The sequence below is a fragment of the Salminus brasiliensis genome, chromosome 2, assembly GCF_030463535.1.
Source record: "Salminus brasiliensis chromosome 2, fSalBra1.hap2, whole genome shotgun sequence".
In the NCBI taxonomy this organism is placed as follows: domain Eukaryota; kingdom Metazoa; phylum Chordata; class Actinopteri; order Characiformes; family Bryconidae; genus Salminus; species Salminus brasiliensis.
In genome coordinates this window covers 59,429,961-59,442,457 of record NC_132879.1, presented here as the reverse complement: position 1 = coordinate 59,442,457, position 12,497 = coordinate 59,429,961, and the positions used below count along the sequence as shown (strand labels likewise).

The 12,497-nt window shown below is 40.9% G+C and overlaps 1 protein-coding gene across 3 annotated transcripts; it reads right to left on the bottom strand.

Moving 5' to 3' along the window:
• Positions 1–1,547: 1,547 nt before the first annotated feature.
• On the bottom strand, positions 1,548–8,966 carry LOC140549570 (uncharacterized). Of its 3 annotated transcripts, XM_072673319.1 has the most exons (6): positions 8,901–8,966; positions 5,598–6,631; positions 4,353–4,364; positions 3,309–4,208; positions 3,012–3,142; positions 1,548–2,397 (listed from the first exon to the last, which is right to left on the bottom strand). In XM_072673319.1, exons 2-5 carry the CDS (start codon positions 6,511–6,513, stop codon positions 3,111–3,113), a joined length of 1,860 nt encoding a protein of 619 aa, XP_072529420.1. In that variant the 5' UTR covers positions 6,514–6,631; positions 8,901–8,966; the 3' UTR covers positions 1,548–2,397; positions 3,012–3,110. The 3 variants fall into 3 exon arrangements, with proteins under 3 accessions (XP_072529420.1, XP_072529419.1, XP_072529417.1); XM_072673318.1 differs by lacking the exons at positions 1,548–2,397; positions 3,012–3,142; positions 3,309–4,208 and having other exon boundaries at positions 4,329–4,461; positions 5,610–6,631; XM_072673316.1 differs by lacking the exons at positions 1,548–2,397; positions 3,012–3,142; positions 3,309–4,208; positions 4,353–4,364 and adding an exon at positions 4,371–5,353 and having other exon boundaries at positions 5,610–6,631.
• Between the last annotated feature and the right edge of the window lie 3,531 nt (positions 8,967–12,497).

Genomic DNA, 12,497 nt, shown 5'->3' with positions numbered 1-12,497 from the left:
ATAGAGAATAAACCATAGACTTTCTGGAATAAATAAACATGGACAAATTGGCACCATACCTACTGCCAGGGCTCTTGGTGCAGATCGGATTTTGACCATTACTATTAAGTATGGAGGGGCTGGTCCAGTCTTGGCTTTGTCAGCCAACGTCAGGGTTCTGAATCTGATGAGGGCAGCAGCTACAGAAAGCCAGTGAAGAGAGAACGCAGCAGAGGAGGAGGAGCTGAACATGGCTGAACTTAGAAATGTCGAAGACATTTACAGGTGTGCAAAGAAAGACCAGCCAGAAGGGAGCTGCAGTAATCAAGTCTTGAAGTCTTGAACAAGCACCTGGGTGGCCTCTCTAGAGAGGAAGGGGCAAATTCTCTGGATGTTGAAAAGGAGAAATCTGCATGATCGAGTCAGATTTTATTCACTCTCAATGATATGCCATTATGTTCTAGATGATTGCTCCATACCTCTTTTCTAAACAGCTCTATCACATCATCTACCACCATCAGTGCCAGTGACTCCATCATAAAGAAGCTAACAGCTTAGAAATTAACAAACACAGACCAGATTCTTGAACATTTTGTGTACAATTGTTTGCCTTGGTGTAGCTGTGAACGTCCAGTTATTATTCTCGACTCATTTTACAAACCTGACTTGGTCATGCAGGTTTCTCTTACAACATCTGGAGTATTCTTCCCTTTCTCTCGAAGAAGGCCACTCAGGTGCTTGTTCACTCCCTGGTCATCTTAAGGCTTGGCTTCTACTCCGTCTTGGCTGGTTTCCCTCTAAATGCAATAAGGCCCTTGCAACGGATCTAGAATGCAGTGCCGCAACTTGTCCTCAGCTTTCCCAATTTCAGCCATGTCACTCTGCAAACCCTGATGCTGGCTTCCAGCGTCAAAGGCGGCTCGGCTTGACCCACCAATCTTTAAAAATGGAAGACAAGCTTTTCTGCTGGTACCATATCATTCAAAAGCACTTAATTCAGCACTAATCCTGTAGTGTTAAAAATGTTTGTGCTTGCACTTAAATTATACTTTAATGTCTCGAGTGACCGAGTTTATGCACTGTATCTAGCTGTTAAGTATTGTGCATATTTTGTACCTTAGTATCCATACTGACATTTGTATTTGACAGTAACAAAACCTAAAATTTATCCAGAGCTAGTGTGAACAGACTGGAGTCTAATGAGTGGACAGGGAAGCACTTCTGTAAATTATTCTGTATTAGGGTCAAAAATCTGGTCAGAATTCTGCCAGGAGCTTGTTGATGGCTACCAAAAAAGTCACACAGGTGCGACTTGCTAAGAAAAATATTTATATTTCAAGTCAAACTTTTTTTTTTTGGTTCTTTTAAATGTTTTGTAAATCTTTTTGCCCCACAAAAGGGCAGTTCCAGAACAAACCACTTAAACCTCAACATCACCTTGAGTATGTAAACGTCTGACCATAACTGCAGGTGACAAGGTGTTGGCTTCTTATTATAACCCATAACTAGGAAAGCTAGCACTGGAGGATGAGCATTGTCATACAAAATCCCACAGCTTTGGAATCAAGTTAGTGATTCAGAGACAATCATATTTATTTGGTTAAGTACAAACAGTACTGATATATTATCAAGGAGTGATTCCAAAATGATGTCATCTCCCATGTGTATGTACATGTATATATGCTGGACATGATGATGTGGATGAGACACAAAAAGCATTTCTTTTAGGAAATCTTTTTTGTATATATTTGATGCACAAACATCCTGTAGCTGTCAAAGGTTGCATGTTGATGGAGGAATAGAATAGTGAGACACACAGCATAATAGCCTGTCAAAACTCAACAGACCAGCACTACTACATTCTGTAAGTCATGACTGTAAAAGTAAGTGAGCATACAGAAAGATCCATGAAACCATTTCCCAACAATTAGTCAATCACAGAATAACATTTAATGCAAGAACATAGATAAGATAAACAAGATAAACAAACTCAAATCAGACTGAGATTACATGCTACATTGTAGTATCTTAGTGGTCAAAACAGACAAGTACTTCTACTGCTTGAAATGCTGAAAAAGAAATGAACATAATACAATATAAATGGATGACGATTGGATGAATAAATAAATAAATGATCATGAAACAATAATAATACAAAGAGGCATTTGTAGAGATAATTCTTTTTCAAGCCACGTGAATTTGAATAATCCATGTTTTTGGACTAATAAAATCAGCAGTAGTGTTAATTGCAGTGCTGGCACCACCCAAAGGATGTGTCCTCTCCCAAAGACAACAATCAGTCTGCTTACAGATGGATGATTGAACATCTGGTCCTTTAGAGTCACTGAACACACTCAAAACTGTAGACAAGTCTGCAGACTTCAGGAAAAGGCCCCACCCCTGCCAGCCTTCACCATCCTTGAAAAGACAAAATCACCAGTGACCTCAAGTGGGACACTAACATCAAAATATTTCAGCCAAATGGGTGAGATTGTACTGCATATTGAAGGAAGCATAACAGATGGCATTACATATCAGCCTTAAAAGCACAGAAAGTAAAACAGCCTCTTTAATTCTAAGAAAGTGTTTTTCAAATCCAGTCCTGGGAACCTACTTTCCTCACACAGTTTCTGGCATTAGCTGATTATTGGGTGTATTGGGACATAGCTGTCAGGACTGGAGTCAGAACAACTATTCTAAGAAATAGAGTTAGACTCAAAAATGTTCACTTATAATATTGTAGGACAAGAGGCTTTTAAGAGTGCCAAAGAGTGTGAAAGACTGTCCTCAGTATAATATCTTCAGGACTGACATTTCAATGTGACATCTCACATTTTGGCAGTCTTGTAGAACACTGTGTAGAACAGATATGGAGAAGCTACTGAAGGAAAGGTTTATTTCACCTACACCCAGTAACTTCTTGTTTCTGATCATTGTTTTTTTATGCTCATCTCCCCTCCTCCTATGGTCATCAGGTAAACCCAACCTAATGAAATAAAGAGTTATAGATGATTTAGATTTTCACATCATACCGCTTGGATGGCATCTTATTTTAACGCTGTAATTTGACTCAGGGAAGAGGAGTATATGTTTATCGAGAAGGCTTTCGTCCAAGGATGTTGACAGGTGGATCAGGTACCTTCGGTCTTCAACTTTTCTCCCTCTGCAGAGCCAAAGAATATTCAGTATAAACAGAAATAATACAAAAAAAAATATTTCTTTAAAAAAACAAATATTTTCATTTAACATCCCCCTATCATACAGTTGTGTTTTTAAACTGAAATGCAAGGAGTTCCTCCCACATTATGAGCAAGGATACAGACTCTCACCTGTGTGAAGGTGATGATGTCTTTGTAGATGACTCAGTTGATTAAAACTCTTCCCACACTCTGAGCAGTGGTACGGTTTTGTCCCTGTGTGAATGCTCATGTGTGTTTTGAGATGACCTCGTACTCTAAAACTCTTTCCACATAGTGAACACTGATATGGTTTCTCTCCTGTGTGAATGCGCTTGTGTATTTGGAAATCACTCTGTCTATTAAAACTCCTCCCACAGTCTGAGCACTCATACGGTTTCTCTCCTGTGTGAATGCGCTGGTGAGCTCGGAGGGTCCCACTCTCTCTAAAACTCTGTCCACATTCTGAGCAGTGATATGGTTTCTCTCCTGTGTGAATGCGCTGGTGTTTTTGGAGACTACTCTGCGCAGTAAAACCCTTCCCACACTCAGAGCAGTGATACGGCTTCTCTCCTGTGTGAATGTGCTGGTGTGTTTGAAGATGGCTCTGAACAATAAAACTCTTCCCACACACTAAGCAGTGATGTGGCTTCTCTCCAGTGTGAATACGCTGGTGTCTTTTAAGGGAACCACTCTCTCTAAAACTCATCCCACACTCTGAGCAGTGATACGGTTTTTCTCCTGTGTGAATGCGCTGGTGTGCTTTGAGGGTACCACACTCTCTGAAACGCTGTCCACATTCAGAACAATTATACGGTTTCTCTCCAGTGTGAATGCGCTGATGTTTTCGGAGATCACACTGCTGCTTAAAACTCTTCCCGCACTCTGAGCAGCGATATGGTTTCTCTCCAGTGTGAATGCGCTGGTGTTTTTTGAGGGTACTATTCCTTGCAAAACTCTTCCCACACTCTGAGCAGCAATATGGTTTGTCTCCAGTGTGAATGCGCTGGTGTTCTTCAAGACCGCTCTGTGTAGCGAAATTCTTCCCACACTCTGAACAGTGGTGCATTTTCTCTTTGCATGTATTTTTTTGTGTTCCTTGGTGAGATGTGTCAGCATGGACAGCACATGTTTTCTGAATAGTGGAGCTTCTGGACATCATATTCTCAAAAGCAATCTGTCCTATTACAAACAGACTGATGCATTTGTCTTAATGCCATTTCTTGATGTGTTTGTGGAAGTGATTTAAACTTTGTGAAAACTTGACATTAGGAGCAGGAGACTTGCAACAGAAGGTCATTCCCTTCTGGAGTATAAGAAAGGGAGAGAAAAGACATAAAAAGTTATATTAAATGTAATATCAAATGTACCAAAGTAATGACCATCCACATATACCCCGATATTTTCAGATATTTAGTTTCACAGACAAGGCTAAAACCAAATAAAACAATTCCATCCAATTCTCAGACCCCTTTATTGCTAGGAATTACATAGAGGTCTGGACAACAACCCAATGAACTAGGACTCATTTCAATAAAAAGCATGGGCTTTTTAGACATGAAATACAAACACTCATCCACTAAAGTCTTCAGTGCAAAGCACTGGATAAGTGGAAGTAAAAAGTAAGGTGTATTCAATTTGCCCAAATTAAGAATCAAGGACAAAAGCATAGTACCAATGGCTGTTAGTCCCTACCTTCCCCAGCCAGTAATCCCAACCACAAATTGTCTTAACTTCAGACAGTCAGTCTCTGACCTTGTGCACCATGGGCAGGTTGACTCTGGCTGAGGTTATAAGATTGTCCACTTTTGTTTAAAAAAAATATATTCTCTAATCCAAATAAAGCATCGACCTGGGGATAAATGGTTGGGAACACCCACAATTTGTGATGTGTTTTAGACCTTCTTTTGAATTCCCCCCTTTGGCGTTACAACATGGATGATAAAACATATGTGATGAATGTTAAAGAGGTTTGGAACAAGTCCTGTATTTAACATTGTATTACCACCCAACACCATCTTAATACGACTCACCAAGTGGGAAAAGTGCAGAAAAGTACCATGTGATGTACTGTCCCTTGCTTCACCGACCACACTGAGTTTAGAATAAATGTTTTGTGTGTGTGTGGTTTTTTTTTTTAATATTAGAATTTGCTTTTCCTCATAGCTGGATGAGTCCATTCGGGTCTCTGTTGAATACTGTGAAGTCAACGCAACGTCAAAGTCGCTACTGTCATTGGAGAAGTTCATTTTTACTTTACACTGAACTTAATCTATTAGCAGTTTCCATTGTTGACCAAGGTCAAGGAAAAAAACTTTTTTTTCTTTAACCAATGAATAACAGACTAAATTGTATGGCCCCACTCCACATCTGCTGCTACACATGAAATAAGAGGATAATCTGAAAAAACTTCAACTACAAAAAAATTAACAGATTGTGAACAAGGATACTCACCTGTGTGAAGGTGATGATGTCTTTGTAGATGACTCAGTTGATTAAAACTCTTCCCACACTCTGAGCAGTGGTACGGTTTTGTCCCTGTGTGAATGCTCAGGTGTGTTTTGAGATGACCTCGTACTCTAAAACTCTTCCCACACTCTGAACACTGATATGGTTTCTCTCCTGTGTGAATGCGCTTGTGAATTTGGAAATCACTCTGTCTATTAAAATTCTTCCCACAGTCTGAGCACTCATACGGTTTCTCTCCTGTGTGAATGCGCTGGTGTGCTTTGAGGGTTCCACCCTCTCTAAAACTCTGTCCACACTCTGAGCAGTGATACGGTTTCTTTCCCGTGTGAATGCGTTTATGAGTTTGGAGGTGAGTCTGTGCAGTAAAACTTCTCCCACAGTCTGAACACTCATACGGTCTCTCTCCTGTGTGAATACGTTGGTGTTTTTTGAGGGTACCACGCTCTCTAAAACTCCTCCCACAGTCTGAGCAGTGAAACGGTTTTTCTCCCGTATGAATGCGCTTGTGTGCTTTGAGGGTACCACTCTCTCTAAAACTCTGTTCACATTCAGAACAACTATATGGTTTCTCGCCTGTGTGAATACGCTGGTGTTTTTGGAGATCGCTCAGTTGATTGAAACTTTTCCCACAGTCTGAGCAGTGATTGGGCTTTTCTCCTGTGTGAATACGCTGGTGTTTTTTGAGGGTACTATTCCTGGCAAATCTCTTGCCACACTCTGAGCAGTAATATGGCTTCTCTTCTGTATGAAGGCGCTGGTATTCCTCAAGTTCACAATGTGTGGTAAAACTCTTCCCACAGTCTGAGCAGTGGCACTTTTTGTCTTGTTTTTGTGTTCCTTTGTGAGATGTGTTAGTACGAAGGGCAGTAGTTGAGCCTCTGGACACCATATTCTCAAATGCATTCTCATCCAATACTAACAGAGTGGTGAACTCTTAATGCCATTTCTTGATTTGTGGCAAAGAAAACACTGGGAGCAGGAAAGTTTCATCAGGTGGTCATCCCCTTCTAGAGAAGGAAAAAAGGAAAGAAATGTCAAATGTAGCAAAACAATCACCGCGCCCTTATCCATATATACAGCGGCAACAATAAGAAAGCATGGATGCTCAAATAATGAAATAAATAAATGACTCCACATGATTATGCAGCCTTTCCAGGATTCCAGTTTAAAATAACTGCCACAGCACGAGTAGGGGCTTCACCTCCAATGGGAAAAACCAAGTTGGCTGAATGGAGTCCGCCCCCAGAAAGTCAAATGAACTCAGGTGAAAAATGCAGTCCTCCAGCAGACTGACCTTATGCCTAAAGTTTTTTTATTAAACTTCCCTCATCACATTGTGAGCAGGGATACAGATTCTCACTTAGTGAACGAGTGGCTGTATTTATAGATGACCCAGTTGATTAAAACTGCCTCCACACTCTGATCAGTATTATGGTTTCTCTCCTGTGTGAATGCACTAGTGTTTTTTGAAGGTACTATTCCATGCAAAATGGTGGTGTGTTTGCAGATGAATCTGCACTCAATAAACACTGTTTTTGAAGAGTGCATTTAAAACCAAATGAAGGATATAACTAATGCTATTACACACACTATATATAAACCCTATTCACAGCACATTCACCCACTACAAACCAGTAGACCAACATCAACAGAGATCAGTCCAGAGTGTGTACCACTACATAGGAAGTGAGTTGACTGCTGTGTTTTAAAGGAACTGGGAGCTGATTTGTCAGTGAGGTGAGTCAGACTGAATTAGAAAATATTAACACACTACAAAACATAATTTTTAAGAAAGGTCTCTACTAAACTAAATAAATAATTTCAGGGTGTCTCATTATAGAAACAGACACTAAAAATGAAGTAATTAGACTTCTGTATTATTCAACAGAGCATTAAGAGCTCTGCACAATAACCTGATCAGGAGATCCCTAGCAGCAACTCATTTGTTTAAAATACATTTTAATTTAATTATATTGCCACGTCGTACAGCACATTCCTTGATGTTGACCAGAGGACAGAATGCTCTCTGGTGCACATACTGTATGTAAACATAGTGAGGAAACAGGGATGCTGCTGCAGCTCTCAGTTGGACCAATGGCAGGTATGGTTTGCGCCATCTTGGTTTGGCTCTGCTGTTCAGACACTGCTCAGTCTTTATACAGTTTTATTTTTTATATTATTTAATTTTATTTTATTTCAGCTAACAAACATCCAGTGTTTATCGTGTGTACATAATTAATGCAAGATTATTTTATTAACAATCAGTATGTCTATTTGCTATTTTAGTGGGTGGGAAATGCGCGCAGATTAATCCGTGGAAGACACTATGCGCCTGCCATTGTTACAGAATAATGACATACACTGTAAACTGTTTAAAACGTAAAAAAAAAAGTTCCAAAAACCACTTTCCTCACACTTTATTCTCTTTTGCAAAAGGTATTAAATGTATTACTTTATAAAAAAAGTTGTTAAAAAGTTACCAGTTACCAAAAGGTATAAAACACACAGCAGTGAGGGTTTTATTTGCCCGGACATCTCAAAAAAAAAAAAAAAAAAAAAAAAAAAAAATAATAATAATAATAATAATAACAATAATAATTTTAACCATATTCAATATTCCATATTTTACTCCCCTCAGCAATTAAAACATATGCCTATGATGTTACCTTATGTTCTCCTTACGTTCTTAGTTCCCCACTGCGGGACTAATAAAGGACTATCTTATCTTGAAGGACAGACTGTCCACACTGTCCTCTTCGCAGCACCCAGGAACGGGTCACTTTATTTATTTTTCTAAACGCAGAAACCCTCCAGCAACACACAGGGCTGTTCTGCAGCCATGACTGACAGTTCCTGAACTCTTTACTGAACCTGGCATTAAAGGCTGTACACGTGACGTGGCCAGAAACCCTCACCCTCACGAAAAAGGACCAGACCACTGTTTTCAGAATGGCTGTAATAGACGTCTCAGGGATGGTCGTACCAGCACACCAATACCAATTATTATATATCTGCTCTCCACTCAGCAGCACTCCTGCTTTACCTAAAAACGCAAGAACTGCAGCTTTAAATTAAAAACTCAACTCGAAACATCTCAAAACGCAAAGCCCACCTCAGCCTGCGCGAGGACACTGTTGTGTCAGCACACATTTCATATTGTTCACATCTTACTTTTCAAAAATAAAGCATTTATCCGTTCATTTCTGTAAGAGTGAGTTACAAACAGAGTGTAAACAGAGTGTAAACAGAGTGTAAAAGTGTAGAAGAGCTGTTTACCTTCAGCAGAGCAGCTCCTGTTCCTCTAGAAGAACACTGCGGACCAGGATCTTCTTCTACTCCGCTTCACTGTCTTTGAAGAACCACAGTTGTAGAACTAGCGCCCCCACCTGGACAGCCGAAGGATCACCTGAGCACTGTAAATGTAACCGATAAGATTGGCTAGATGTTCTTGCGAGTATTAACGGTTGTATGCCATTATCTCTTTAGTGGATAAGTGGATACTTAATATGATCACATAGACTGTATGGCCAATAATTTGTGGACATCCCCATTGCTGACACAGATGTGCAAATGCACACACACAGCTTGTCTGGTCCCTGTAGAGAAGTAGTGCCAATACAATAGAACTATCTTAGGCAGATCAACATTAGGACACGATTGGTACCATTTTAATTATGTGAAATTCAGTAAATTGTGTGTAAAATATGCAGAACAAATGGCATACATTTAAGTATATAAGTATATATTTAAGTATATTCTAGAGCAGCTGAACAGACACATCACTGCTAACGACCCATCTTCAGCCTGGAAAGGCCTTCAGCTTCTCACTGGTCACAAGGTGAGAAAGACCCCCCTCCTTTTGAACGACCGACACCTTACCAACGACCTGAATGAGTTCTACTGCAGATTTGAACTCACAAAAGACAATCAGACTGTCTACTCCCCATCACCCCCCTTCACCTCCACTCCCACCCCCACCCCCACACTGGCCCTCTCACCTCTGCCTCCTGCTCATCTCTGCATCAACCTGCAGGATGTTCACAGGCTCTTCAGCAGACAGAAGGTGAGGAAAGCCCCCGGGCCCGACTCAGTCTCTCCATCCACCCTAAAACACTGCTGTGACCAACTAGCTCCAGTGTTTACAGACATTTTTAACAGATCACTGGAACTCTGCTCTGTTCCAGCCTGCTTCAAAACCTCCACCATCATTCCAGTTCCCAAGAAATCCACCATCACCGTTCTGAATGACTACAGGCCTGTCGCCCTGACCTCTGTAGTCATGAAGGTCTTTGAATGCCTGATCCTAGTCCACCTGAAGTCCATCACAAACCCCCTGCTGGACCCCTTGCAGTTTGCGTACCGAGCAAACAGGTCTGTCGATGATGTGGTCAACCTGACCCTGCACTTTATCCTGCAACATCTCGACAGCCATGGAAACTATGCTAGGGTTTTGTTTGTGGACTTTAGCTCGGCCTTTAACACTGTTGTGCCGCAGCTTCTTCAGGCCAAACTCTCCCAGCTGTCAGTGCCAGACTCCATGTGTCGGTGGATCGGGGATTTTCTGACAGACAGGAGACAGCAGGTGCGGCTGGGGAAGCACACTTTAGACCTCCGGACACTCAGTACTGGAGTCCCTCAGGGTTGTGTTATTTCACCCCTTCTCTTCAGCCTCTACACTAATGACTGTGTCTCCAAAGATCCAGCTGTAAAGATCCTGAAATTTGCAGATGACTCCACTCTGGTGGGCCTCATAGCCAACGGTGATGAGTCTGCTTACAGAAGGGAAATTGAGCAGCTGGTGTCCTGGTGCAGCAACAACCACCTGCTGCTAAACACAGAAAAGACTGTAGAGATGGTGGTGGACTTCCGACGCAATCCACCCACCCTTCCCCCCCTCCACATCAACAACACTGCAGTATCAATGGTGGAGTCACTCAAGTTCCTGGGCACCACCATCTCCAGAGACTTGAAATGGGAGAAAAACACCATCTCCATCATCAAGAAAGCTCAACAAAGAATGTTCTTCTTGAGACAGCTCAAGAAATTCAACCTGCCACAGACCCTGATGATCCAGTTCTACACAGCGATCATCGAGTCCATTCTCACAGCCTCCATAACCATCTGGTTTGGTTCCTCCACCTCACAAGAAAGAACCAAACTCCAGCGCATCATCAGGACAGCAGAGAGGATCACTGGATGTAACCTGCCATCACTTCAGCAGATCTACACCAGCAGGGTGAGGAAGCGGGCTGGCAAGATTACATCTGACCCCTCACATCCTGGACACCTCCTCTTCCAGACATTCCCCTCTGGTAGAAGACTGCGATCCATCAAAACCAGCACAACACGTCATGCTAACAGCTTTTTTCCCCAGAGCTGTAGCGCTCCTCAACCACAGTGGTCTCCTCCCACTGTAAACCTCAAAACATACAACTGAACTGTACCAAACCGGACTGAACAGCTATTTTGCACTCTGCCTATTTGCACTATGACTATTTGCACACCTGTACAGATGTTCTTTTCTGTAAATATATTTTCAGCTCTTTATTACCTTTAGTACTTTTTACTTTTTTAATTTATCCCCTACCCTGTTTATTGTTTAGTGTCTTTTTCCTTTAGTTTAATACTGTAAATAATCTGTGTTCTGTGTTTTTTTGTTACTTGTCATACGTGTTGCTCTCACCAAGACAAATTCCTTGTATGTGTAATATACTTGGTGAAATAAAGAGATTCTGATTCTGATTCTGATTCTATATACAGTCTGGACAAAAGTTTTAAAACTGACACAGATCTTGGTTTTCACAAAGCTCACTGCTTCAATTTCTATGGTGGCATGCGCATTTTCTCTAGATTGTGAATAGTGGTTAGATGAATTGCAATTAATTGCAAAGTCATTCCTTGCCATGAAAAGTAATTTAATCACAAATTCACAATATCGCCTGGAGTTTTTTTTCAGCTAACCATGGTTACCTCCAAGGAGACACCTGCTGTTGTCATTGCATTGCCTTCAAAGTCAACTTACATGCAATATGTACAGGACATACAAAGGATTGCTATTACTCAGACCCAAGGTGCAACAATAAACATCAACATTATATAAATGTTTAAATAAACATAATAACACTGGGAAGGTACATGCCAGAGAGAGAGAGAGAGAGAGAGAGACATGTTTATTCTTAAATATTTATTTGGTCTTTTGTCATAAGTTAATAGTAGTGACAGTTCATAGAGTTACTAAAAGGGTGTTTAAAAAGAGTAAATGGTGTCTGAAATATACTTATTTTAAAGGCATTTGTGTAAAATATAGTATTTTGCGCAACATTATTTTATTGGACCGTACAGGGTCATGTGACATTAGTTTGTTGGGCACACAACCATGGAATTGTGGGTCAGAACCAATGTGGTGGTAGAGGAAGAGAGAGATGTATAACCCATAAAAAATCTTATCCTACACATGGTCTTAGAGGCGCACAGAGTTATTGTTCATGTATGTTTATACTGTTTATTTTAGAAATGTCAAGGCAATGATAGAACAACAATGCACAAGTCTAGCTGACAGGCTGTTTTACCAACAAAAATATATAGGTGGTGGTGCACAGTCTGTGTTAGAAAGCTTCTATAGAAAGGATGATGACACCCATTTGTAATCCCGCATGCATTTAGAGAAAAACTAAAGAACTAGCTGAAGATTGGTGTAAGGGAGTCAGCAGTCAAATTCAGTGCTTTCCTAACTGCCTGTAGCGTTGCTATGCCGCACATCAAATTTTAAAGACTACAAATGCAGCTATGAAAGCATGCATATGCATTTGTCTGTCGCTGTGGATACATCTGCTAGACAATGCTTTATAAACTTGCCACCTGCCTACACCAGAC